The 27,402-nt window shown below is 37.6% G+C and overlaps 1 protein-coding gene across 1 annotated transcript in view; it reads right to left on the bottom strand.

The window, feature by feature from the left end:
* Positions 1 to 27,402, bottom strand: part of stx1b (syntaxin 1B) — a 54,231-nt gene that overhangs the window by 7,433 nt on the left and 19,396 nt on the right. Inside the window, exons 2-7 of the mRNA XM_079829416.1 lie at positions 21,830 to 21,904; positions 15,429 to 15,528; positions 6,152 to 6,226; positions 4,198 to 4,271; positions 3,346 to 3,454; positions 3,077 to 3,150 (exon numbers count right to left, since the gene is read on the bottom strand). Of these exons, the coding sequence (XP_079685542.1) occupies positions 3,077 to 3,150; positions 3,346 to 3,454; positions 4,198 to 4,271; positions 6,152 to 6,226; positions 15,429 to 15,528; positions 21,830 to 21,904 (507 nt within the window). The remainder of the gene's footprint in view (positions 1 to 3,076; positions 3,151 to 3,345; positions 3,455 to 4,197; positions 4,272 to 6,151; positions 6,227 to 15,428; positions 15,529 to 21,829; positions 21,905 to 27,402) is intronic.

The raw sequence follows: 27,402 nt of genomic DNA, 5'->3' as shown, positions 1-27,402 counted from the left end.
AATTTGCTGCCCATAACTGCTGGACTAGGATCAGTTTTCTATGTAATGGCATATTGGCGATTTGGCAAACGATCCAGTGCATATTTGTGTTTGCACTATGGAGAGTGTCTAAGGTTTCTATTTACAACATGTGCAGCGTTGAGCAATGTAGCCAATCATAGATATATCTGTTGATTTCTTGAACGCAATGGCCAATCAGAGTTAAGGCAGATTTATACTTCTGTGTCGGACCTGCTTTGTAGCCTCTACACGTCAATTTTCATTTATACTTCTGCGCCCTTGTCCGCGTTGACGTGCAGTTACACATGCAGAGGGAGCATGTGTACCCATGAGGGAGGGGTTCTGGCAGACCAATCACAGCGATTGTGGTCCGCGTAGAATTGACGCGTTATTACATTTTGGAGAGGTGCACGTCGGTACGTCGTAGGCTACACGTGCAACACAGCCTATGACGTAGCTATGCCGTAAACTTGATGCAAAAGTATAAATTAGGCTTTAGTCAGAATCCACTCCGCTCAAAGCCAGAGTTTTTGTCCATTGCTGATTTCTGCACGTTCGCAAATCCGTCATTATAACAAAGTGTGGTAGACATTATGTAAATGGAGCGGCAGTGGCTCAGTGGTTCATGTAGGTTGTCTACAAACTGGAAGGTTGGTGGTTCAATCCCCGGTTCCACCTGACCAAGTGCCGAGGTGTCCATGAGCAAGACACCTAACCCCAGCTGCTCCCGACGAGCTGGATGGCGCCTTGCATGGCTGACACCGTCGGTGTGTGAATGAGTGTATGTATGGGTGAATATGAGGCAAATGTAAAGCGCTTTGGATGGCCGAAGCTCTGTTAAAAGCGCTATATAAATGCAGTCCATTTACCATTTACCATAAATGAGAGATTCATTATTGTGCAGTGTAGACTGCTTCATTGATTACAACAGAACTTTGTGAGATTGCGTCATCGTGATGAACTAATCAGTTCAGAATGTGAATTAAACTTTTGTTTTTCATGTTTGGCCAGCGGCCACGTATAAGCTGTAGAGTTTCGGGAGTGACATCCGCTAAATTCATGTATTTGACACATCATTATTGTCATGTATACATGATGTTTTCCCACAAAAATGATTTGTCTCATTTGATTGGGTGGACTAGCCATCGATCTGAGAGTGTCAGTGCCACCCTGCTCCTTATGTAGCCTCGCCACTAGGGTTGCCACCTTCAGTGTGGCAAAATAAGGGACACCCATTCACGCCCCCCCCCCCCCCCCCAAAAAAAAAACAACCCTAAAAAACGATTGCATAAAGGACAGAAATAAAGAATACGTCATGAAATATTATATATTATTAATAGAATGGAATATTATATTAATATATTATCCATTTAAAAAAACTATAGGCCTATACCTTTAGAAGCACGGATGTGTCTGTCACCGCTGCTGTCACGAGACAATCTGAGACACTGAAATGCTTCTCATAAAGTGTGCAGTTTGCCTTAGGTCCATCATGAGTTACTGGACAGACCCATTGATACCTTTTTGATATTCAGCTCTATATCCTGAGATCCTCTTGCGTTCAAACGGTGGACGCGACAAGTGTTAGACCGATATATCGGGCCGATATTTGCGATTTTTGTATCGGCATCGGCCAATACAAGGCTGCTGCGTTCGCCGATATTTTTTTTCCTGCACTATTTACAGACAGGCGTCCACAGGGCAGCTCTCACCGTCTTCAAACTCTCTTGCTCTCCCTCCCTCGCGTATATTAATCAAAATCAATTGAGAATTGACACAATGGTAAAAGGTCGAAAGACTGAAGTTTCACGTGAAGCATTGGGAGATTTTTTTCCTGAATTACCGCTGGTGTTGCTCTACAAGAGATTAAGTTAAGTGCACCTACACTCTAAAAAATGCTGGGTTAAAAATAACCCAAGTTGGGTTGAAAATGGACTAACCCATCAATTGGGTTGTTTTAACCCAGCAATTGGGTGTTTTAAGCAAACATTTAACCCAATCGCTGGGTCAAAACAACCCAATTGCTGGGTTAGTCCATATTCAACCCAACTTGGGTTATTTTTAACCCAGCATTTTTTGAAGTGTAACCATTAAATGACTAGGTTGTAAATAGTTTTAAAATTAAGTATAGTACAGTCAGTGTGCACTTTATTATGCTGCTTGCTTGTTGATACTGTGTGCAATAGTGTAATTATTTTATTTATGCTTAAATATTTATTTTCAGAATTTATTTTCACCACTGAACTCTTTTTTTTTTCTTGTTGTACCTCACCTGTTTTTACTATTTGTTAAATATTGTTTTTTTTAGTTCAATAAATGTTCCTTTTTTTAAATTGTAAATTTTAAATTGTTATCATCCTGATCATTGTGTCATTTTTATGTTGTAAATTGAGGGAGCAAAAGCAGTATTGACTCCAAATATCGGCTCAAGAAAATCGGCAGCCCGTATCGGTAATAAAAAAATACCATATCGGTCGACCCCTAGACGCGACGTGAGCTCGACGTGTTTTTAAAAAAAGTTTACAGGCACATAGGCACACTCTCGAGACTCCGCCGCTATGGCAACAAAGCCGCTAAAACGCAATCACGCACAAATGAGCTTCTCTACTACTTATTGTGAAATGAATTTCTTTATATTTGCTATCAGTATTCTCCACACTGCAAAATCCGTATGTGTTCATTGAACTATGTGTGGACCTATGTAAAATACGGGAGGCATCATTTTGCTTGTAAATAAGGGACGATTCCGTATTTTACGGAACGGGTGGAAAACGTACTCGCCACTGCTGTAGGGTGTCTCATTTACCATTTTAGTTTTCACAAGGCAAGCACCTCCTTTTGCGAAGCCCACTTTACAGTGGACTATTACCCAACAGTTAATGTGGCAAAAGTGTACATTCAGAAGAGTACCATAGGGGCTGGTGACTGGACTAGGTGATTTGTGACTGGACCTTTGTAAAATTACATTTTAAAGCAGAAGTGTTTAAATTTGACCCGAAATTATGACCATTGCTTTCATGGAAACCAAAGTCATAGTGAAATTAGTTTGTCATTGATTGCCAACTATTAAACTTACATCATCAGTGAAGATAGCCAGTTTCCCGCTCTCCAACATGTCTTCCAGCTCCTCATTGGTAGTTGTTCTGCCAGCTAATTAAAGATATTAGAAGTACATGGTATCATTATGGTGCATACTGGGTATTAAATCAACTGGTAGAATATGGCACACAGGTCATGGTTTTGATCCAGTAACATGATGCATAGCTTTAATGAACAGTTTGTAAGATTTGTAGTTAAAATGTAACTATGCTCTCCGGTAACTTTGTGCATGCAAGCAGAACTCACTAATTTCCAGTTGTCTCTGAATGCGGTCCTTGCAGCGGTCCCTGTATTTGGACTGCGTGGTGTTGTACTCCGTCATCACCTCTACAAACTTGCGTGACAGCGTGGAATGCTGTGGGATAAAGATAGAGATGAGGAGGTTGCATCAGGGTGTGAAAATGCTCACTGACAGTAAGCAGCTCAGGATAATAATATTGAAGGCCAAGTGTGATCGTTGTGAAATCGGCCCCTGCTTTTGCTGCAGTTTGAGAGATTACTGCATTCATTCTGTTTCTGAACAGCAGATGGCGCCAAGGAGGGCGTTTGAAAGAGCTGCTCAGTGGGAGGGCAGAGGTCACAGGAAGTATGTCAGTCTCTGAACACACTGGACACCCTGAAGGTCAGATTTGTTACTATCTTCCTGGATATTGCTTCCATTTATGTGAAACTATTTTACTTTTAAAAAAGCTTTGAAATATCCCCTGAGCACTTCTTATGACATTATTCCCAAGTGAAAGTATGCATGCATATGTGGAACTTGATGGACATTATTCATAACACCAATCTGAAATCAGTGCAAAAATGACATGTAACACATTTTAAAAATGTTAAACGTTAATGTAACGTAAAGTAATATTCTAACATTATTTATTAATTGAATATTGAATATAATAATGAAGACGTTTTTGACAATGGAAAACTAAACTAAGTTTTTCCTTGTCAAGTTCCTTGACTCTTTTGGAATAAGTATTTTACACATTACATTGATTTGACTGAATAGATTGACAATGATTATTGTTAGGAGAATAAAGATTGTAAATAATGTTTAGACAAGCATTTAGAATATTACAATGGTTTTTCTCATTATTTTCATACCTGTGTCTTGCGGATCCGCAAATCTGCAGATGATCTGTTCAACCCCTCCTCTTGCTCGATACTTTGTTCGATTGCTGTGGAATAGACACATAAACTGAATATAATAAACAGCCTGCGCTAAACCCAAGTCTATGCAGTGAGCATGAGAAATATTGCCTCTTCATCGTATTCTAATGATTGACATTTCATATAGCAGCCGTCTCGCCCTGGTTACCTGGTTACAACAGTTACTGAGGTGGCACAGCAACTACGAAAAAGTAATTGGAAGACTGAACTGTTACAATGAAAGTGCATACACACTAGGTGTCAGACAAAGTGGTCCCAGAGTAATAACAAGTCCCTTAATCTCAGAAGGACAATAGATCTCACTGTCCACTTCAGGAGACAATGGGGATCACACTCCATTCTGTTCTAATGGAGCTGGGTGCACCATGTGTCACTGGCTACATCAACATGAGTGTAGATGAAGTTGATATCAGAATGACCATCATTGTGGGCTTGTATGTAGGAGTTTTAAAGATACAGTAGCAAAAAAAACCCATAACATTATGGTCATAAAAGTATGACCACCTTCCTTATATTGTGTTGGTCCCCCTTTTGCTGCCAAAACAGCCCTGACCCGTCGAGGCATGGACTCCACTGGAGGGGTGATGTGGTATCTGACACCAAGATGTTAGCAGCAGATCCTTTAAGTCCTGTAAGTTATGAGGTGGGGAGGTGGATTGAGATCTGGGGAATTTGGAGGCCAAGTCAACACCTCAAACTCGTTGCCATTCCTGAAATTTTTTGGTTTGTGGCAGGGCGCATTATCCTGCTGAAAGAGGCCACAGCCATCAGGGAATACCGTTTCCATGAAAGGGTGCACATGGTCTGCAACAATGCTTAGGTCGGTGGTACGTGTCAAAGTAACATCCACATGGATGGCAGGACCCAAGGTTTCCAAGCAGAACATTGCCCAAAGCATCACACTGCCTCCGCCGGCTTGCCTTCTTCCCATAGTGCATCCCTGTGCCATGTGTTCCCCAGGTAAGCGATGCACACACACCCGCCCATCCACGTGATGTAAAAGAAAACATGATTCATCAGACCAGGCCACCTTCTTCCATTGCTCCGTGGTCCAGTTCTGATGCTCACGTGCCCACTGTTGGCACTTTCGGCGATGGACAGGGGTCAGCATGGGCACCCTGACTGGTCTGCGGCTATGCAGCCCCATACGCAACAAACTGCAATGCACTGTGTATTCTGACACCTTTCTATCAGAACCAGCATTAACTTCTTGAGCAATTTGAGCTACAGTAGCTGGTCTGATTGATCGAACCACACGGGCCAGCCTTCGCTCCCCACGTGCATCAATGAGCCTTGGCCGCCCATGACCCTGTTGCCGGTTCACCACTGTTCCTTCCTTGGACCACTTTTGACAGATATTGACCACTGCAGACCGGGAACACCCCACAAGAGCTGCAGTCTAACCATCACAATTTGCCCTTGCTCAAATCCTTACGCTTTCCAATTTTTCCTGCTTCTAACACATCAACTTTGAGGACAAATGTTGTTCTTGGGGTGGAGTGCAACTTTTTGTCTTTTCCTACGCAACTTCAGAAGGAGAACACTTCAAAAGAGATTAGTCCAAACTTCTACTTGTTCTCCCTTTGCCTCAGGTGGCTGCCTTTTGAATCAAAGTTTAAGTCCAAATTAGCATTGCCTACGTGAGGATGAAGGTATTATGAGCTTTTAGAGGACTGAACTCCATGTATCCTTGCAAATAGACCTGATATTTTCTCATGCTAAATTCAAAGGGTCGAAAACATTGCAAGAATGTTTACCATCTCAAACTGATCTCAGAGCAGGCTATTCGTTTGTAATGTTTAGCATAATTTTGTGTTCTAAAACAATCATACAAAAATATAAAAGTGCTAATAAAGTTCTAGGTCAATTTCTAGTTCAGTTTTTGTACCTTTTAATTTAGAGCGCACTTTATTGGCTGTCTTCTTAATGTCAGCTGTGAGGTCCTCCAACTCCTGCTTGGTCTCTGCAGAATAAAAACACAAGGGAATACAAAAGAGAAGTTGTTTAAATGCATATAAGGTTGCGTTTTCAATGTTAATGAGCACTGGTATATATATAAAAAGGGTAAAAAGTCGTGTGACAACATACTGCATTACGATAGATAGATAGATAGATAGATAGATAGATAGATAGATAGATAGATAGATAGATAGATAGATAGATAGATAGATAGATAGATAGATAGATAGATAGATAGATAGATAGATAGATAGATAGATAGATAGATAGATAGATAGATAGATAGATAGATAGACCTTTTTTCATAGAATATATCTAACAAAAAGGTTTATGCTTAATAAATGCAAAAATACATTAAAATACATTTATATTAAATAATTTATCAATTATTTACTGGAGAACATGACCAAAATACAGATTAAACATCCAGATTTTTGCAGTGCACTCTATATTATTTTTTAAGACTTTAACCTTTGAAAATATCTCAGGCCATATAATGTTCTTGTTCTTTAAATTGAAAAATGAGCGCTCTCTGGTTAAACGGTGGATATGTGTACAGACTGCAGTCTGCAGTCATATGTTGATTGATAGTTACTGCAGTGCCATTCACTCCCTGGACACCACCTCAGCCTTTTCAACTCCCACCTACACACTCTCCTTTCCTCTGACTAATCCAATCCCTCGCAGCTTTCTCTCTTTTCTCTAGCCATGAGAGTTTGATGACCATGACATTTCTTCCTCTACGAGTATTAAGGCCAATATCACTTCATCACCAGGGATTATTTATGTGCATTTAAGAGGAATAATGCACTTGCAAATTCATACTGAAATATTTATCATAATATCTGAGATTTCTGTCTGAGATTTTAGTCTTAAATTTTGTATTTAAATATGTACTTATGTGTTATGCATAACATGGTTCAGTCGTGATTCTAACCGAGAGTTAATTGGTTCCTCTAACGCCATGATATTAGCCAACCAGACGTACATCCTAATCCACATGATCATATATTTCGTACCCAAGCCTGCGATCACCCTGTTGAGCTGTGCGATTATGAAAACTTCTGTTTGCCCCTCCTCCTCCCCAGTGCCACCTGTAGAGATCTGCTATGGCGGTTTTAATATATTCTTGCTGCAGCATGTCCTTATGTATGTTAATTTAACTAAGATGAACATATTCTTGTATTTCCTCAGCAACAGCAGCGTAGCAGATCTCGTCTGCCAAAATCAAGCATATTTACATTCTAGGGATGCCACAATTCTCAATATAATATTGAACCGTTCGGTACGGCATTCATTGTTCAATATGCGCTTGTGAAAACAATAATTTTTTTTCCCGTTTTCTATTCATTATTAATTATATGTATTTCTCTCCGAAGTGGCTCTGTTTGAGTGTGCCTGTGAGTCTACACGCTGATATGAGCAAATATCCAATCACTATGCACTAAAGTTTGGGGTGTTTAGCCACGCTTGCAATGCTGTTCACACTTTAACAGAGCGATGAAGTGAGGAATCACGAAAGTTCATTATTGCATACGTTTTAAAGCCTTGCCGGTTAAACATTTCATTCGCATGCTTAACATGCGCTTTTCTGAGCGCGAGCACTAAACGCCTGTCAAACACGTGATTACTGGACTAAGTAGTCTTACTGGGCTAATACTGTCAAATACACACAAGGTTTACATAAACACAAAGTCGTTATGTCTAAAGTGAAAGTAAAATCGGCATGTGTCTGTATATTAGATGCGTGCAGGACTTAAATTGACAGCAGCGCAGCCTAGTGAGAATGCTGCCGCTTGTCCTTAAAGGGACAGATCACTCTAAAATTATGCCATTATTTCCTCACTCTAATGTTTTATCCAAACCTGTATTAATTTCTCCTGTTGAACACAGACAGTTGAATACCAGACAGTTGAGTTGATGGTAGCCATTGACTTACATATTATTATTTCCTACAATGGGGACCAGCAACTGGTTGGTTTTCAACATTCTTCAAAAAATATTTTCCAACAGAAGAAATAACTTTATTCAGGTTTAAAACTTGAGCGCGAGTAATCGATGACAGAATTTTAATTTTGAGTGAACTATCCCTTTAATGTTAATAAAACAACAAAAGACAAAGAGAAAATCACTCACTGCACTTGACTGAAAAACTTGAATAGCTTAAATAAGAATCGATGTATATTTTATAGTTAAGTCTATGTAATGTTTTATTTGTACATTTATTCATTCAATCAATCTCATACTTAAATGCTGCTGTACAGCTCTGAGCTGCCCGTGTAAATCTTTATATATATTTATTTCATATTATACAAACACTAGGAATGTGTACAAGTGTTTTTGAAGTAAAGTTTAAAGTTTTAAGTCTTTTAAATTAAATAAAGATAGAGTATTGCAATAACAAAAATAGTATTTTTTCTCCTTAACCTCTTGCTGTTCCTGTCGGCTAAGAATAGGATAGCAAAAAACTGATGTGACAAGCCATCAGAACCGAACCGAAAACCGTGGTTAAAAAACCGAGGTATGTATTGAACCGTGGACTAACTGTATTGTTGCATCCCTAGTACATTCCATGCCCCATGCCAATAAATGCTGGTTAAATCATTCACTCCGTGTGTTGTCATGATTGAAATACATAAACACAACTTTTCACTAAACAATAAGCCGGGTCGAGAATTTATACAAGCCCCACACTTCAAATCTTGCAGCGTCTCCTCCTGGCCATCAATATTGTGACTCCTGCTGATCACTTTCAGGGGATGGACGGTGGGCGGTGGGTGGAAGAAGGGTGATAAATTATATGTCTATACGTTGTGAACAGTAATTCATCACTTTGATTGACGTTATATACGGGTGATTCTTCAATTAGGGGAACTTTTCCGTTCCCAAGGATGATTGCCTTTTTAAGCTTTTAAAGGATAGATCATAATGGCTTTAAACTTTTCAATTGTGTGTCGGTAATTACTTTTTCATAATTTTTAGGAGGTTTGGAAGGTTTAATTTGCCAGAATTCCTCTATTTTCCTCAAAATATGATCTCTTTAGAAGTTAATGGTTAGATGGTTAGCTTCTGGCAACTGAGTGTTATTTTGATTAGCATGTTGGATTGACCAAATTCAGTATGCTTGAATATATATCATTTTTTTAATATCCATATTATATTTGCATATGGAAAAGGGACTTTTCAAGCATTTAGAACAATCCGAACATCGGCATTGAAACCACATTCCCTAAACTTTCAAAGAATAGAAGTTAATTAAATGAATTAAAAATAATCATTTGAAAGTGATTCATAAATGTTGGTAAATGTACCATGTACCTTTTTTTTTTTTTTAAGTACATTAAAAAAAGCACTTAAAAAGCAATGCTGTCCGGTAAAACGAATGATCTGTTTAGTCACTCGTGTCCGTTAAAGTGCTGTAGTCAGGGTGTGGCCAGTTCTCCTGTCCATCGATTAAACAAAAGTGTAATGTATCTCCTGTCACTGAGTTTGCATCACAATATTTGCACACCGCTACACTATTGTTGTCCTTACAGACAGCTAAATGCCCTCCTGCTCTTTCCTGTTCTAAACAATCCATTGTCTAATGTCAGCTTTTTTTTCTTTCTTTTTTTGCTTATGTGGTCGAGAGATCGATTTGACCGACAGGAATGTTTCTTGTCACACCCACTGTTTAACATGACATCTAACCAGCACATTTTAATAGCTCTTGAATGTGATTTTATTTGTATCGGTTAGCAGTTGCCACATACTTGCTACAGCAGACCTGTTGCAGAAATATGACATTTAGGATTCCTGCTAAATTTTTCATTTATATAGTTCTACAAAATCTACCCCTGCATGTTTGTTTATTAAATCTTTTGCACAAATTCTCAGAATTCTGGAGATTCTTTTTTTCTCAAAACTACCTCAGAAAATATGAAAAAAAAGCTCTACATGTCTGGCTCTGCCTATTAATGACTGACTTATGATCTTTTATCAGCTACTGTTCATCTAAATTAACTTACTAGTGATTTATGATAGATGGAGGAACTACATGAACCTGAATTCAAAAAAGATTATGTAATTTCTGCAGGGTTTTTTTGTTGTTATTTTTGGCCACATATTAACGCCTACTGCAAAATGCATTTAGCAAAACATTCCAACAAATAAATGAGCACTTATACCAATGCTTTTATGTTTGTTACAGAATATTGACCATGCAATAAAATCCATCCAGACCACAAACAGTTCTCAACGCCCAAGGATAGGCAGGATAGAAATGCTAGCCGTCCAATTTATCACCCCTCAGCTAAGAGAAGTACGCACAGCTCATTTTTACTTGCTAACGTCACTCACCTGCAGGGCAACATGGAGAACTTTTGGGGGCAGGAGTTCATTATGCGCTGTAATTCTGATGGCTAATTTAGTCATTTAAGCTGATTGGGTGAATTAATGAACTAGGGCAAAGAGGTAACCGTTAGTCCCCCGTAGAGCCAACAGAGGTTAACATTTTTGCTCAAGGTCACAGTTGCAGAATTTAAAAAACGAGGGATTCACTAATCTTTTAGCAAGCAGGCCTTTTCACAGACGTTGCACGTTTAGCTTTGTACAGTAGCACACACGCAAGAATGTAATGTAAAAAGTGTGACCTCAGTAAAAGGGTAATAAAAAATCCATGAAATGCTTTGGTTTTGCGGTGGGGGTGTATTAATGGAGAACTTGGGCTGCTAACATAGATGTTGTGGATTAGCGTCTAGAAGCACTGACCCAGAAATGTTACTGAGATCACAATGACGCTGTATCACTTGAGGGCGAGGGGGATGGTATTACAGTCTTGGTTAAACATCTAAGCACACAAACGTTAGCTTGATCACAATTTGATGTGACCCATGAACTTGCCAGTGACTAAGATCATATTTCCAAGTAGGGAATTTTGGATAAAAGGCATCTGCTAAATGAAAAATGGCGGTTCTGTCTTTCCATTTTGGTATGTATTCCTGTGACTGAATTGAAGGCTTCTGCTGTAAGGAAGAGAATTGGGCCTATAATATACATGTTATGCAGTATGTATAACATTACAAGCTTAATAACAAACAAAAACACACCAAACACTACTGAAACTGAAGGAGAATAATACAAGGAGAACAACTTAAGTTAGACATTTAAAGCCATAAATGACAATTTTATCATGCCATATACTCATTCCCATGTCATTGGCCCTGTATACTTTTGCGAAACTCATAACAAAAGTTGATCTTAAGCGGAATGTCTGAGCGTACTTTTCCATAAATAACAGGAGATGGTGATTTACACAACCAAAAAGTACAAAAAAAACTGCATAACAGTATAATATCACTACTAAAATTATAATTTGTAGTCATTTTTGGAACATTGCAGTATAAATCACCAGGCTTCCTAATATCTTTGAACGATTTTCATTGTTGGTGCTCTATTCCTTTAAGAATGAGTTTATTAAATATGTTCTCCACCTCTCCTCGGGTTTCTGGTTCACACTGACACAGATATCGAGACAGACACTCAACTTCCACAGGTTCTCTTCATCCTTCATGCAGCATGGTGAAAACAGACAGGGGGGGGGGGGGGGGCAAAAGAAAAGAGAACAGGAAAAAAAAGAAAATAACGTTCTTATACATGCATGCAACAACTTAATAGAAACAAAGAAACCATGCATTGAAACCAAGGTGAATCACATGCAGTCAAATGTACAAAACTGAACTGAAAGACACAGTGAGACGTCATCTATTAAAGATTCATCTATAGCAGCTGAGTCATTCATATGCTGTGGATTTCTTGAACTAAGCTAGGCAGCTTCAGAGGGCACTCTGGGTTTTTGGGTTCATTGTGTTCAGTAAGATGTCTCAACGGCATTTGTGACATGACGTCAGTTACAACAGAATCATTTAGAAAAATGCGTAGTTAAACAGTAAATGGAATTCAATGGAAGTAAATAGAGCCAGGCAATACAAGCTAAAATATAGCCATAAGCTTAGATAGGCCATAATACTTCAATATTAAACAGGTTAAAATGAGACAAATATAATAGAACTGTTTAATGACATGTTTGTGTGAAGTTACTTATAATATTATACAGTTCTGGGCCTCGAATTTGATTGACTGAGCAGCATTCCAAGAGTGCTGAAAAATGCTTAACTTATAGCTAAACTTAAAGGCTTGGTTTCACAGACAGGGCTTAGATTAAGCCAGGAGTAGGCCTTAGGTAAATTAGGACATTTAAGTAGCTTTTAAAAACATTACTGGTGTACATCTTAAGACAAAACAATGGCACTGACATATTTTAAGCAACATGTCCTCTAACCAATACGCCTATAGGTCGTTTGCCACTTCCCTGAAATACGACCAATAGGAGTGTTTACTAAAGGTGTGCCCCTATCGACAACAGGACACTTTCATTTTAATGCTTTGTTTCCTTTTATTTGCATCATATTTCGAGTTTTGCGTAGCTCAATTGATAGAGCATTGCAAAATACAACATCATGTAATCATGTGATCATGCAATCGTGGGTTCGATCCCAGGGAACGCATGTGCCTCATAAAGTGTATATGCACTATAAATCACTGGGTAGGTTTAGGGGTGGGGTGGGATTAGTTGTTAATAAAAAAGGATTTTTGCTAAATGGAAATATGACAAATGGTGATAAAGTCCACACATTGCATTTAAATGAACACGCATTTTGATTGGTAACGACAGTCATACGTCATTTCAGGACGACAGACGTAACACGACACTGTCATTATTTTTATGCTAGCTAGAGCGCGCATGACTTAAAAACGTAAATAAAGGTTGTAATAAGGTGCTTGAAAAACAACCCTATAAAGTCAGTTTTTTTTTTTTTTTGGAGGACAGTCTGTTTTTAAGATATATGTCAGTGCTTTTAGTTAAAACAGCTCAAACATGCATTTTAGTCTGGGGCTTAAGCCTTGTCTGAGAAACCCGGCAAAAAATTAGCTATCTTACTTGTTGAAAGAACTCAAATATCCAAGTTTTCACTTAATACAAGTCCACATGTCAAGTTGACTAAACTTAAAAAGTTAAGGCAGCATGAGAGCTTAGTTTTTAAAGTTGAATCTACATATTTTATACATTAACAGATTTTTCTGTAACTCATTCTGCAGCTTACATGGTTACCCCAGTAGGTGGCAAGAAGAGAATCACAGAATCATTCACTCAAAGGATTCGTTCAAGTGACTGTCTATTTGAGTGAGTCACTGAATTATTCACTCAAAGGATCTGTTTAAAAACATTAATTCAATCAGAAATTAAACACGTGGCTGTCTTTTTTTGTGGTTCATTAAATAATTCACTCAAATTATTTGTTTAAAAATACACTGATTCATTCAGGAATGAAAGCAAGTGACCGTCTTTATGAATGACTCACTGAATCAGTCACTCAAACTATTTGATTCAAGTGACTGTCTATATGAGTGATCCATTGAATTATTCACTCAAAGGATTTGTTTGAAAACACTAATTCAATCAGAATTTAAACAAGTCACTGTCTTTTTGAGTGGTTCTTTAAATCATTCACTCAAATGATTTGTTTAAAAATACACTGATTCATTCAGGAATGAAAGCAAGTGACCGTCTTTGTGAATGACTCACTGAATCAGTCACTCAAACAATTTGTTCAATAACACAGATTCATTCAGGAACCACAAAACACCACTATTGTGTGTTATTTAGATGTTGTCTATGGCGAAAAATAGATATTATTGTGTCTATAATGTAAGTTAGTCAATATTAAACTGTTGTTTAACACAATATCACACTCACAGAGGCACCATTTACTTCCATTTCACATGTCCAGAAAAAAAAACATGCGAGTACTATGGCACTTTTTTGTAAGCAAATAACCCCAAATCTATTTTATAAATTTAACCTGCCCTGAAACTGATGTTTGATTACTATTGAAAGGTGAAGTATGTATTTTCTGCACCACTAGCGTCACCAATAGGAATTGCAATAATAATGACTTTCACTTGCTTTTCAGAAAAATTAGCCTATGAATAAACATACTTATGGTTGTCTCTACTTATTAAATGGGAATAATATTTTAACATAAAAAATACACACTTCACACTTAAAAATGCTCTATTTGCTATTTAATGTTAATTTAGAAGCACTATTTGAGTACCTCTAAGATAACAGATTCAACAAAGGCATTTTTTTTCATTAGATATCGTTGTAATCTCACTGATTTGACAGTTGGCTTACTGCACAGTCACTAAAGAGCTGCTCTGTCAGAATGACCTCACACATTAGTCACAGACAATACTGGAACGACTCGAACACTCATAGACATTTCCCGTAATTGAATATTGTTGCTGGGGAAAGATGAGGTGAGCAGGATTTTTTAGCAACATTTTGAGGACTCAGAACTGAAGAAACAGCTTCTATAGATGCAGTGTGGGCTGGTGCACTATGAGGTGTGTGGGTTGGGTCTAATAAACAGTTGGAGCGATGTGGCAACTCTTTTGTAGAGTGGGTGGCGCAAATGCAAGGTATTGGAGAAAGGCTTGAATAGGCTCACCAATGAGCTCATATATCTTACCACACAACTGCAGTGAAGTCATGGAGCTGGTGCTTTCCAAAAAGCGATAAATACTTTATCGAATTTGCACCCCTCACAACCTTCCTGCATTGTGACCGAATATGCATGTATTTTTCAGGGGTTGCTCCAACCCAACCCAAAAGAATTGTCATCATTTACTCACCTCATGCAAAGATTTGAACACACAAGTCATATTTTATGCAATGAACATGAGTAAATGATTCACAATCCTTTTAAGGATGAGCGGTATAGTTGACAATGCAAATATATACAGTGCATCACATTTAATGTTGAAAACGTGGGTGGAATTGAAAGCTAATGTAAAAATTTGTCATCTAGCCCTGAGACAGAAATGCATTCACAAAAGTGTGTCTGTGGTTTATATTTGTGTGTGCAAATGGATAGATCCTACAGGGAGATATGGGGGAGGTAAAACATCATCAAATTTGCACTTTTTTTATTGTATGCTTGAACGTCTCACTGATGAAGTGCCACATACAGTACATTAGTGTTCTGAAAAACAACCATATTCTAGATTTTTAAACCACATTGAAATGAATGTGAATGCTTTGTCATATACTCTGTGTATACGCTGAGGCAGTATTTTGGATAAAACTGATGGGTGGAACTCACTTTCATCAGGGTTGGGTGCTGCTAGGATGGCACTGTGCTGCTTCTTGACCTGTTCTACATCCTCTGACAGCTTTTCAATACAGCCACGGATCTCTTCCACCTGTCAGGGGAACATGCGTTAAGTAATGCTCGTAATCAATATGATGGCATTTGCAAATTATATGAAAGAGGACTAAATCTAAATGACTACTTGCATGTTGTGAAACTCTGTGTAAAAAGAGAAACTAATCAGCTTGAATAGTATGGAGTGATTTAATACTTGTATTTATTAATAATAATAATAATAATGTATATTTATAATATAAATATTATATATGTATAAAAAATAATTAATTTATTAAAATATTTGGACATTTCCATCATATTTCCATAGGCGGAGCGTGTGTAATGCTGGGGAAGGCTTAAGCCTTGGCTATACTCCAATCCGGATGCGTACATGGACAGCTGCGGACAGCACGGACGCGGACTACTTATATTTATACTGAAGGTGTAAGCGGGGGTCCACTCGGCGAACGATGCAGTAGATCGCCGTGTACGCTTCCACACTTCCAATTTCACTCCACAAATTATTACACGTCTTTATATTGTTTTAACGACGGGGTGTAGAGATGCGGATAGCAACAGACTTCTTCACACAGTCTCTCTTCAAATTCGAAGGCCATGTTGTTTTTCCAGCGCATGCGCAGTTTTGTCACAAAAAAATGGGAGTCAGGCAGATAGAGTCCGCATAGAGCCTCCACATACACCCTCTGATGACAATTTTTACGTCATGCAGACCGAGCACACTCGTGTATAACACTAGCTTTAGCCTCCCCCTGGGCATGGGTCAAAAATTTACGTGGGCCAAAAATGCACCTGCACATTTAAACTAAATCTAGTAATAACGTAGCCTTGAAACCTAGACACACCCTAGCGGCAGCAAATCTAATTTGCAGCCAGGGTAGTCTAGCAACTCTCCGTTGGCTTGCAAGCTGGAAAAAACAAAATCTGGTCAGGCCAATCACATCGTGTATAGAGTCGGTGGGCGGGCTTAACATAATGACGGCAGAGTTGTGGCGGTTCCACATGCTACTTGAAAACAAAGAAGCTGGCGAACAGCGGTCTTTCGAATCGGCTTTGGCCGCGACTCTGGAAGACTTGGAGTTAAGCTTTTCTTTGAGAAAAGAACAAAGAACGGCACTGAAGTCATTCTTAAGAAAGGAAGATGTGTTCGGAGTTTTGCTGACCGGATACGGCGAAAGTTTAATCTATCAACTAGCTCCGCTTCACCTTCTTCGTTGCTCTGGTTGGTTGTAGCGCTATCCTATTGCGTGCAGAGGGAATTTGAAAGACAACCGTTTATCCCGCCCCTCGGATTGAGCCTTACCAATGGTGAGTTTCCAGACCCAACATCTTGATGTGGGTCTGACTTGTTTGTCAGGCTAGCAATAACGTGAAATGAAAAATGTTGATTTGTGTCAATTTAGAGCTGTTCATGTTGCATCATACTTTTTACAGTTTTACAGTGTTGCACACTATAACCAATCACACACAACTCAATTGAGCTTATTAATGCAACGGCCAATCAGAGGCCAGAGTTAAGATATATAATTGCTGAAACAGCAGAGTTTTGTTCAGTGCGCAAGCTGAATTCTGACTGAATTCTGCCGTCTTGTAAATACTCTCATCATAAACTGATAAACATAAACAGATTTGGTGATTGAGCTCTAGAGAGCGTTAAAACGAATATAAATAGGTTTTCCTATTCACAACGTATTTTTGCAGCATTGAACAATGTAGCCAATCGCAAACATATCTGATCATTTCTTGAACGCAATGGCCAATCAGACACGTTTAAGTTAGAGTCCCCTCACCACTCAAAAAGCTGGAGTTTTTTTCCAGTGGTGAGATCTGCACACGTTATAATTTAACTTAACAAAAAAAGACATTATGCAGGCTAAATAAGATATTCATTGTACAGTCAGCTTAATCGATTAGCAGAACTTTGTAAGATCGCAATGAATTAAGATGAGTGACAGCTTCATGATTATAAAGCTTTATAAATGCTTTCTAGGCTATAATCCATTCAGAATTTGAAGAAAGCGTATATTTTTCTGCATTAGGTAAGGCAATGGTTAGGCTATTTATTATTCGAACTGGCTGCCATGCTAAATCACGTATGCTTGCCTGTTCAAATTATAGTGGTTTGTGAACATAGCCACTTTAATAACAAGAGCGTTTATGCTGGGATGTGTAGGTTGTTGATAGGCGACCCATAACTATTTCATGACATTCTATTTAAATGTGTTTTTAAGGAGGAATCGCATCTAGCCTTACCCTAGAGTTTGGTTCACCCTCCGCCTATGCATATTTCTATATCCCATATTACATATTTTACGGCACATAAAATTTTAGCTGTAGAAGTTGATTTGCGATCAATGTTCGCCTGCAGGAACTAAACTGCTTCAAGGTGTGAACTGCATAAAAATGAATAACTATGCTTCCTTATTTTCAAGTAATGAAATACAGTATGGAAAACATGCCTTGATTGTTATTTTTTTAATACAAGTTTTTTGTGTTTTATTTCTTAGATTTAATCATTTTGAATCTACTTACAGTAGTGGCCAAAAATGATGTTCGGCCTAGGAAATTTGACATCCTTTATTCTGTTTTTTTTTCTTCTTCAAATACATACATTCATATTGGTGCGATGAATCCGATCTTCAAGCAAAAGGAACTGGATGAATATTTGAATGCTACCAATCCCGATCTGAATTCTGACTTGTGATGCAGCCTGAATCATAATCACACCGTGTTCGTTCGTTGGCCAGAGGAGAACCGGCCCCCCCGACTGAGCCTGGTTTCTCCCAAGGTTTTTTTCTCCATTCTGTCAGCTGATGGAGTTTGGGTTCCTTGCCACTGTCGCCTCTGGCTTGCTTAGTTGGGGACACTTAATATTCAACAATATAGATGAAATGAACTAATTTATTAATTAATGATCTTTACAACGGAACTTAATCAAGCTGAACAACAGCCAAAATGCATAATTCTTTAGTTATCAATGTAAAGCTGCTTTTAAACAATCTGTATTGCTATATAAACAATATGTATCGCCATATAAATAAAGGTGGCTTGACGACTTGATTATAAACGTTTTTAAAAGATTTTGTAAGCATAATCTGTGCTTGGAGTAAATAGTTTTTTTTTTGTGATAACGCAATGAAACATGCCAAATTGTTTGTAATTTTTGGCCAGGCTGTCATACAAAGAAATTATGAACACATACAAAAACAAGAGAGAACCAACAAAATATTAGTAACTGAGTCTGTTGTAGTCAATGTATGCTTTTTCCTGTGAGCTTATTTATGCAGTTTTGTATTCATGTAGCAGTAGTTTGCCTTTTTTGCCAAATAATTTTGCTAGATAAATACCTTAACCAATTTTTTGAAAAAATATAAAATATTTTACTTATATTTTGATCGTTAAATCAAACTTGTAGGGTCATAAAACACAAATATCCTCCGGACATCACTTGGCCACTACTGTAGACTGTAGTTTTCATTACAAATTATATTATCAGAATTACAGCTTAAGTAGTTAAAGGCTGGAATACACTACACAACTTTTTTGCCCTGGTTTCCAGTCTGGACGAGTCAACGCTAGTTGTGGAAAGTCAAAAAACTTTGTGCAGTCGAATCACAAAGTGTATGATGGGCATTTGGGCACAGACAACTTTTTTTTCTTAGCTTCAGACTGATTCCATCCAGTTAGAGGATATCAAACATTTAATATTTTGAGCGGATTTTATAGCGCATATTGTTTTCATTTTTGTCATGCATCTTCTGTCAATGTGATGCGTGATTCTGTGTGAGTTTGTTGTGTTTGGAACGACTTGAAAGTCCGGTAGTATTTGATATGTGCTTACTTTTATGATGCCCAGTTTTTCTCTGTAACCATTTAAAAAGTGGGCAATTGTATGATGCATAGTGTTTTAAAATCTTTTCAGATAGTGTGTTCAGAGTCGGATTTACCTCATATTCTGACCCAATTGCCACCCCAAACCCCGCCCAGTTTTTGTCGAAGTTTATATTATTGATTTTTTTTATATGATCATATACTTGCATGTGCCATTATATTAACATTTTACCAAAATCAAGCTCAAATGAAGTTACAAACTAGTGAATGTTGTGATTTTGTCCATCACTAGAACGGCAGTGAGTGCATCGCCTTACATTTTCCTCAACTTACAGGTTATAAAGTTTACTGTAGCTATGTGGGCGCTTAGTTTTTTGTCATTTGGCCAAAATCTCATGTTATAAAAGATGAAGTGCTATGCACAGGCTATTTAAGACAGCATTGGCTATGACTCGACAACACATGCTAGACTAAGACACACTTCTCTGCTCCTCATATACATAAAACATTAGACTTTATATATAGGGCCAGATTTACTAACAGCTTGCGCCAGCGCAAACCCTCTTTTGACGTTAAGAAACTACTGTTAGGATTTACGACACGCAGTGAAAAATTTGCACTGAAAAGGTGTGGACACAGTTATTTTTGTGGCTTATTGCATATGCATTTGTAGGAGTTTCCCTTTCAGAAACTACATGTATGGGAGGAGAGTATTTAAATGAATCATGCAAGGTGATTTACTAAGGTTTGCGCTTGTCAATTTACTGGTTTTTGCGACATAAAAAAAAAACACGTCTTAAACCAGACACTAATTTGCACTGCTCTTGGTCGATTGCGTTGGTCATTATGGAAATGATCCGGCTGCTGTTCTTTAATTTGCGCCTCGTCAGTAGATTAAGCTCAGAACTTTCAACTCCCATCTGCATTTTTTTTTTCTAAAATCTGGCCTACATTGTTTCTTGAGAAAATGCTATACTTATTCAAACAACCAGTTCTTTACCCTTCAACTGCAAACAACAGGTTGTAGTTATGTGGTTTTACCAACAGTTTGAAGAGCCAATGGAGTTACAAGGTTTAGTCACAAGCTCTTTTTGATTTTTTTCATCAGTTAAAAGTATGGATGCACTGATATGAACATCTTCCAAACACAGCCATGTCCCAAGCACACAATTATAATGTTCTCATTATAATTGTATGCCTATATGACAGACTTGCGCTGCACATGTTGCACTTAACTATTTAACTTTTTGAAGTGATTTCAATCATATTTCAAGCAATTCAAAACCATCATGGTGAACAGTGCGAATCTGAAGTATCTCAGCTGAAGGAAATAATCCATTATTTATCAGGCCGATAACAATATTATTAAAAATAAACATCTATCGGCCAGTACCGAAATGGTGGCCGATATATTGCGCATCCCTAGTTAAACATTTTCAAAACTCACAGACAGATGTAAAGGGTGACCAATAGTATTACATTTTGAAAAAATTATAATAAAATGACAAAATATGGAGATACAATGTTTCTGTCTAACCGTGTCCTAACTACAAGCTATGCGATGCCGCGATGCGTGATAAAAGGTATCTTTTCCATGTTAATTAGAGTTTTTGTCCAGCCGCGACAGCGACACGCGATGATTCTATTTTAGAAACGGTTTCTATCTCTGCATCGTCGCGGCTTGAACAATAACACAAAACATAGCAATGATAATCGCAGGCAGTATTTATGTGCTTTATTTAATGTTAAAAGCTTATAATTTGACTTTGAATATTTTTGAGCTCCCAGCTTTGTAACATAGGTGTACTAAAAGCAACAATGGATAATTCACCTCAGATCTTGAAATTAAACAAATGGAAACTGTGAACAAACAAGTATATTCTATGACAAAAGTTTGTTGTATGTATGTATTAGTAATGTTCAAATTGTGTAATATTTGTGAATTTTATTATATACTTATCCATTTCCTTGTGAGTGCCGTCAAGATTAATCTCTGGTGCCGTACACTTGTCACGAGAGCCGGCCCACACGCTGTTCTGATTGGCTGTGGTTTTTGATTGATTTGTTGCATCCCGTAGTCGCGTCTGGTGTGGACAGACAAGTTGCTTGTCGCTGGAATCTTATCGCGTCGCGTGTAGTTAGGACACGGTGTAACAGTGGCGATTTTTTTTTATGAATTTCTAAAGTTAAGTAGTAGTTTTACAGACCTTTTGTGAAATAATAATAATAATAATAATTTAAAACTATATATTATTTCCCATTGTAATTGCCCCTCCCCCTCACGTGTCTAGAATGCCTATATGCATAAATCCGGTGTGTTTCAGCCTCAAGTTGAAATCTAAAATTTACACAAAGCTGTGTTTCAGTAATTGGTTTGTCTCTTTTTTTGCATTAATGACAGCAGCACTCGGATCGATATGAACAAAATTTGATGAGCAAATCGAATAATCTACATCTGCATAAATCATCACTGGATATAATAATATTTGCCTTAAGATAAAGCTTACCTGTTCAAAAAATTCATCCATAAAGTGGTCTCGGTCGACATGAACGACTTCCTCATCATCGTCACTGTCCTTAGCCTGTGAGAAAAACAAAAGAAAATCACTTAGAATGTCTTAATAATCTCAATCCAAGTTTTTATAATGTTGGGCAATAACTTGGACAAGCACAGAGCGAACTAATAAAATTAAATGGTGGACAATGGACCTCACACATAAATGGTATGTGTTTACATGGATTAGTTTAGCTGATGCTTTAACCCAAAGCGACGTACAAATGAGGAATACGGCAATAGCCATTCATCCTAAAGAGTCAGTAAAAAGTACAAAATTGCTCAAAAAAGAGCAAACATCCGTTTTAATCAGCATTTCTTCCATTAATGCAGAATAATTTTCATTCTTTGCTGCTGTTTTTTTGTGGCTTTACTCAATATCTCAAGCAAAAACACAGTGAGATAATGGCCCAAACACACAGCAAAAGAGCAACCGTCTTTAACACATCCAGACTGCTTCTCCATTCCTCATATAGGATAAAGTAGGGCAGCCTAATAAACTAATGCAAATCACATGTTTTCAGATGAGCACACGGTGCCACATTTAAAAGATCGTTTGATTGTGTTCACATATTGGTATGAGAATTGGGGATAGCTGGAGGGCGATCTCTGATTAGCTGTACGGCCAATCCACACTGAGCGGAACAGGACGTTCTCCTGTGTGTGTAGCCATAAAGACCATCCCCCGTCCCATCCTCTGCACCTTTACTGGGAACTAATAGCTCTTCATTTCAAGCAAACGGCTTCCAAACCAATGAAACAGCTATGCCCAAAGAGAAAACATAGATTATAGTGACAGTCAGGAGGGTGAGCTGGAATCTTGTTTACTGGAACACGATTTCATGGGCACTCGTTAATATTTAGCTGTTAATCATTAATATTTACAAAGCAGTTCTTGGACAATATTCTGAAATGATGGTTGCCAATGAAATTAATACAGCTTTTATGAGGATTTTGAGTCATTATCATCGCCACAGACAGGCTCTTAATATACTGTATTTTGAACTGTAATAAAATGAACCCGAGAGCAGATATTACATTCATGCAGATGAAAAAGACAGGGCATGTTTATATTTAAATTTGAATAATTAAATAATTATAAACAATTAAGTAATGCAGTTATTGAAAACAACATATTGAAAACAGGTTTCCCAAACACTTGCTATTTTTAGAAGAAATGCTTACGACAAAAGCCAAACTGTAGACAAGAGATCATTCATTTCCATTGGCGAGTTTTATGAGGGCTGCACGTCATGTTTTGACCTTTCGATGCGTTCAAATGTTTCATCATGTGCGGTTAAAACTGTACACGACAGTCCGTCTTGATGTGATGCATTCCAATCAAAACTACAAGCCTGAAGTGAAAACCGGCAATAATATTTGTCTAATGTCATCTTAAGCACCCATTATGTCTATAAAAAGGACAGTTAAAAATAAAGTAGTCAAAAGTAATTATTTATTCTGTTTGAAACTGCAGCCTTGGGCAGACCATAAAATGTTCCTTTTAAATGTAGATATGGATATATGGATAAAATGCATTATTCATCCATCACACTAAGGTCAATAAATGGAGGATAATTGTTTGTGCTCTGGCACTCCATTCCTGGAAAAATAAACATGGTGTCCTCACGAATAAGTTTATGACTGACTCTAGGGGTCGTGTATACACAATGCACCCCCCCCCCCCCCAAAAAAAAGTTGCTGTTGTATGTTTGGCAACAGTTCTTCTAACCCTAACTGATGGAGTGTGTAGCTTTTCATTTCTTAAACCACAATGTAGGAAGACACATCATGGCCATATTCCAGGATGACAAAGCCAAGATTCATCAGGCTCAAACTGTGAAAGAAAGGTTGGGAGGGAGCATGAAGAATCATTTTCACACATGAATTGCCACCTCCAGAATCCAGACCTTCAATTCATTCAAAGTTTTTGGGATGTCCTGGAGGAGACTCTAAAGAGTGCTGGACTCTTGCATTGTCAAAACAAGATTATGCACCTCTTTTGGAGGAAATAACTAGACCGATCTACCGGCGATTTGATTTCGCCCTGCAGCTCAGGCTGGAAACCTGTACATATTTCTATCCTGCTTCTGTTACAAATTTGCGGGAACCAATCACAAACCAGCTTATCCACCTGGCGCGCTATTGGCGGGTTTAACACGATGACGGATAGAGAAAGCGATGGATTGTTGGTCTGATTGGTTGAAGGACTATCCAATTGCATACAGAGTCATTTGAACTATGCCCGTTGATCACGCCTCTTGTGGTCTGATTGGTTGAAGGACTATACAATTTCGTACAGAGTCATTTATTTGAACTATGCCCATTGATCGTGCCTCTTGTGGTCTGATTGGTTGAAGGACTATACAATTTCGTACAGAGTCATTTATTTGAACTATGCCCATTGATCGTGCCTCTTGTGCAGTATAAAATACAGCGCAGACTCCCCAGACCAATGTTCAATCTTAAAAGATTGAGCTTGGTCTGCTGATAGCCAGAAAAGGAAATCAAATCACAACATTTATTTCCATCAAGAGGTGCATCAATTTTAGGTCAAAATTTTAGGTCAATCCATTTTTTTTGGCCGGGCAGTGTATATATATATATATATATATTAGGGCTATATATATCAAAAGATTAATCGCGATTAATCGCATCCAAAATAAAAGTTTGTGTTTACATAATATATGTGTGTGTACTCTGTTAATTATTATTTATATATAAATACACACACATTCATGTATATATTTAAGAAATATTGGCATGTATATACTGTATATACATTTATATAATCTATAATATATATAAATATAAATGTTTTATATATAAAAATAATATTTTTTTCTTAAATATATATACATGCTTGTGTGTGTATTTATATATAAATAATAATTAACAGAGTACACACACATATATTATGTAAACACAAACTTTTATTTTGGATGCGATTAATCGCGATTAATCTTTTGACAGCCCTAATATATATATATTAGACATGTGCCGGTATACGGTAATACGATATACCGCAATAATGAACATGCACAATATTGTTATCGTGGGCACTTCAAAATACCGTGAAATTAAATAATTATTTATTACGAATTATTCAGATTTTTTAGAATGCATTTTGATACTTTACCCATCAACCGTTTAAATGAACATATAGGAACGCACACTGATGTAAACAAACACTAGCACATGGCGGAACGAGTGAGGGAGACGCGCTGAATTAATATATGCACATTCACTCTCTGACAGCAGAGGGCGCTGACGAAACAGCAGAAATGCAGTTTCCCCGGTAACCCTCGGTGCTCATCGCATAACCAAATACTTAATACTTAAAGACTTAAGCTATTCATTTTCAAACTTAAACATTTTATATTTTAATCTGGACTAAATTACATGCCCTAAATATTGTTTGAATATGTTCTGATTGTTGTTCAGTCACACACTTTATAATAAGGCTCTATTAGTTCATTCATTAACAAACTGACAATGAAAAATACTTCAAATTTCACCAAAATAATAACACATTATTAAAATCAAAAGTTGTAACTGTATTATTTAATGGACCTGAGCTAACACTGACAGTTGCTTTTTTTAACTAACGTAATCAAAGAAGAATAACTGTAAAAAGTTAGCTATTCGCTCTTTGTTAAATGTTAATGCATTAACTAGTGAGACCTTGTTGTAAAGTGTTGCCTATTGCTCTTTATAATTCTTTTGCACTTTAATCTGTTTTAAATATTTGTTTACTTTATACATTTTTGTGTATTGCTTAATTGTATTTAAATGTTTGGTTCTTTTGTTATAAGAAAGTTATTAAACCTGTTATAGTATGACAACACTTTTTTTTGCAACTTATTTCAATATTCGCGATAATACCATATACCGTGATAAAAGCTTCAGCAATTAATCGCAACATGAAAATTTGATACCGGCACATGCCTAATATATATAAAATATATTTGAATCGAAATAAATGAAATAGCTGCTAAAGAAGCCAATGCAGTGGCTGAGAAAAAAAGTTAAATTCGTACTCTGCTGCTGACATTAATCTTAGATATTTCCACAGTATATGGCTATGCTAGACATAACTGTCTGCCTGTCTGGTGATTGATGCATCAGCCTGTCTATCTCCAGCTAACATCATTTAATTCATGCAGAGGCTATTTTCACTCTCCCGTCATCAGATAATGGCAATAAAGTCCCTTCCCCCATGAGCAAAGGTGAACGTCTGATGCTTTTAGCTTACTGACAATTGCTTATTCAACATTTTAGCCAGCCGTTTCTGCTTTAGCTTCCATCCTTTCCCTGTGACAGGAGGATTGCATGTCAACGCACAATGAAATAGTAACAGAAAGCGACCTCTGTGTTGTCTCATCAGCCGTGCTAATGTTTACTCGCCTGCTTCTCTCCTTATCTGGCCGCTCCCTTCCCGAGCCCTGCCCTCCCTGCCCCCTCAGCATCTGGTTTCACGGGGAGTGGCTTTGCCGCTGGTCCCCTGTGCTGTATGTCTACGGTACCGCAATATCAGTCGCTAATGACCTTCACAAAAAAATTTCTATAGCAACAGATTTCAGGACGAGAAGGAGGAGAGGCCTGGTGGATTTTGAATTGTGCCACTGAAGCCTCCTACCAGCGTGGTTAGTGTGTGGGTGATGATGGAAGATTCAGCAAACGTTGCTGCCTTTTGGAAGACACATTCTGTACAAAGCTGGAGAGCACAGATAAGGTCTGGGGGAAGAGTTTGGAGACGATAAATCTCCTACGATGTTAGACAAGGGTCACAGTGGGACAGCAATAAACAATTCATATCTGCTTTCATCCCTTTTGTTGTTGAGTGACAAGAAGAGATTCTCTGCTAAAACAAGGGGAGACATTTTAGAGAATTGTTTTAAAGATATATTTGGTCCAACCTTAAAATATGTTAGCCTGGAAATGACTAAGACAGAATGGAGATTTATAATGGCTTGTAATTAAGTAGCTCCGGATTTATTAAGGATACCTTTATTAGTCATCAAACAACAGAATACTCAATTTTTGAGGTTTATCTTATATAAAATGTAATTTATTCCTGTAATTGCTAATGACTCCAGTCTTCAGTCATGATTATTCAGAAATCATTCTAATATACAGATTTGCTGCTTAAGAAACATTTATTATTGTCAATGTTGAAAACTGACAAATCTGATCAATTTAATGTATCCTTGCTCAATAAAAGAACAGATTTATTTTTAAAAAATCATACTGACCCCAAACTTTTGAACGATAGTGTATATACAGTATGAATGTAAATTTACATTTTGATATTTCTATATTTTTAGCAGTGAGCAAATGCTGCCGTGCTGACAGCATGCTGTTGCATTTGGCCTTTGTATTGCATCTCATGCTGTTTTTGGGGCGTTTCACAACTTAAAATAGTCCAGCTTTTAAAAAACACATTTTTAGATGAAATACATTCTGCTAGTCGTATGTAGGCTAGTCATATAGCTGTTTTTGCGCACAAGGAAGAGTCATATCGGG

Source organism: Gobio gobio (genome assembly GCF_949357685.1).
Source record: "Gobio gobio genome assembly, chromosome: 11".
Taxonomy (NCBI): Eukaryota; Metazoa; Chordata; class Actinopteri; order Cypriniformes; family Gobionidae; genus Gobio; species Gobio gobio.
The sequence above is the reverse complement of the archived record's forward strand: the minus strand, read 5'-3'. Positions and strand labels throughout refer to the sequence as shown.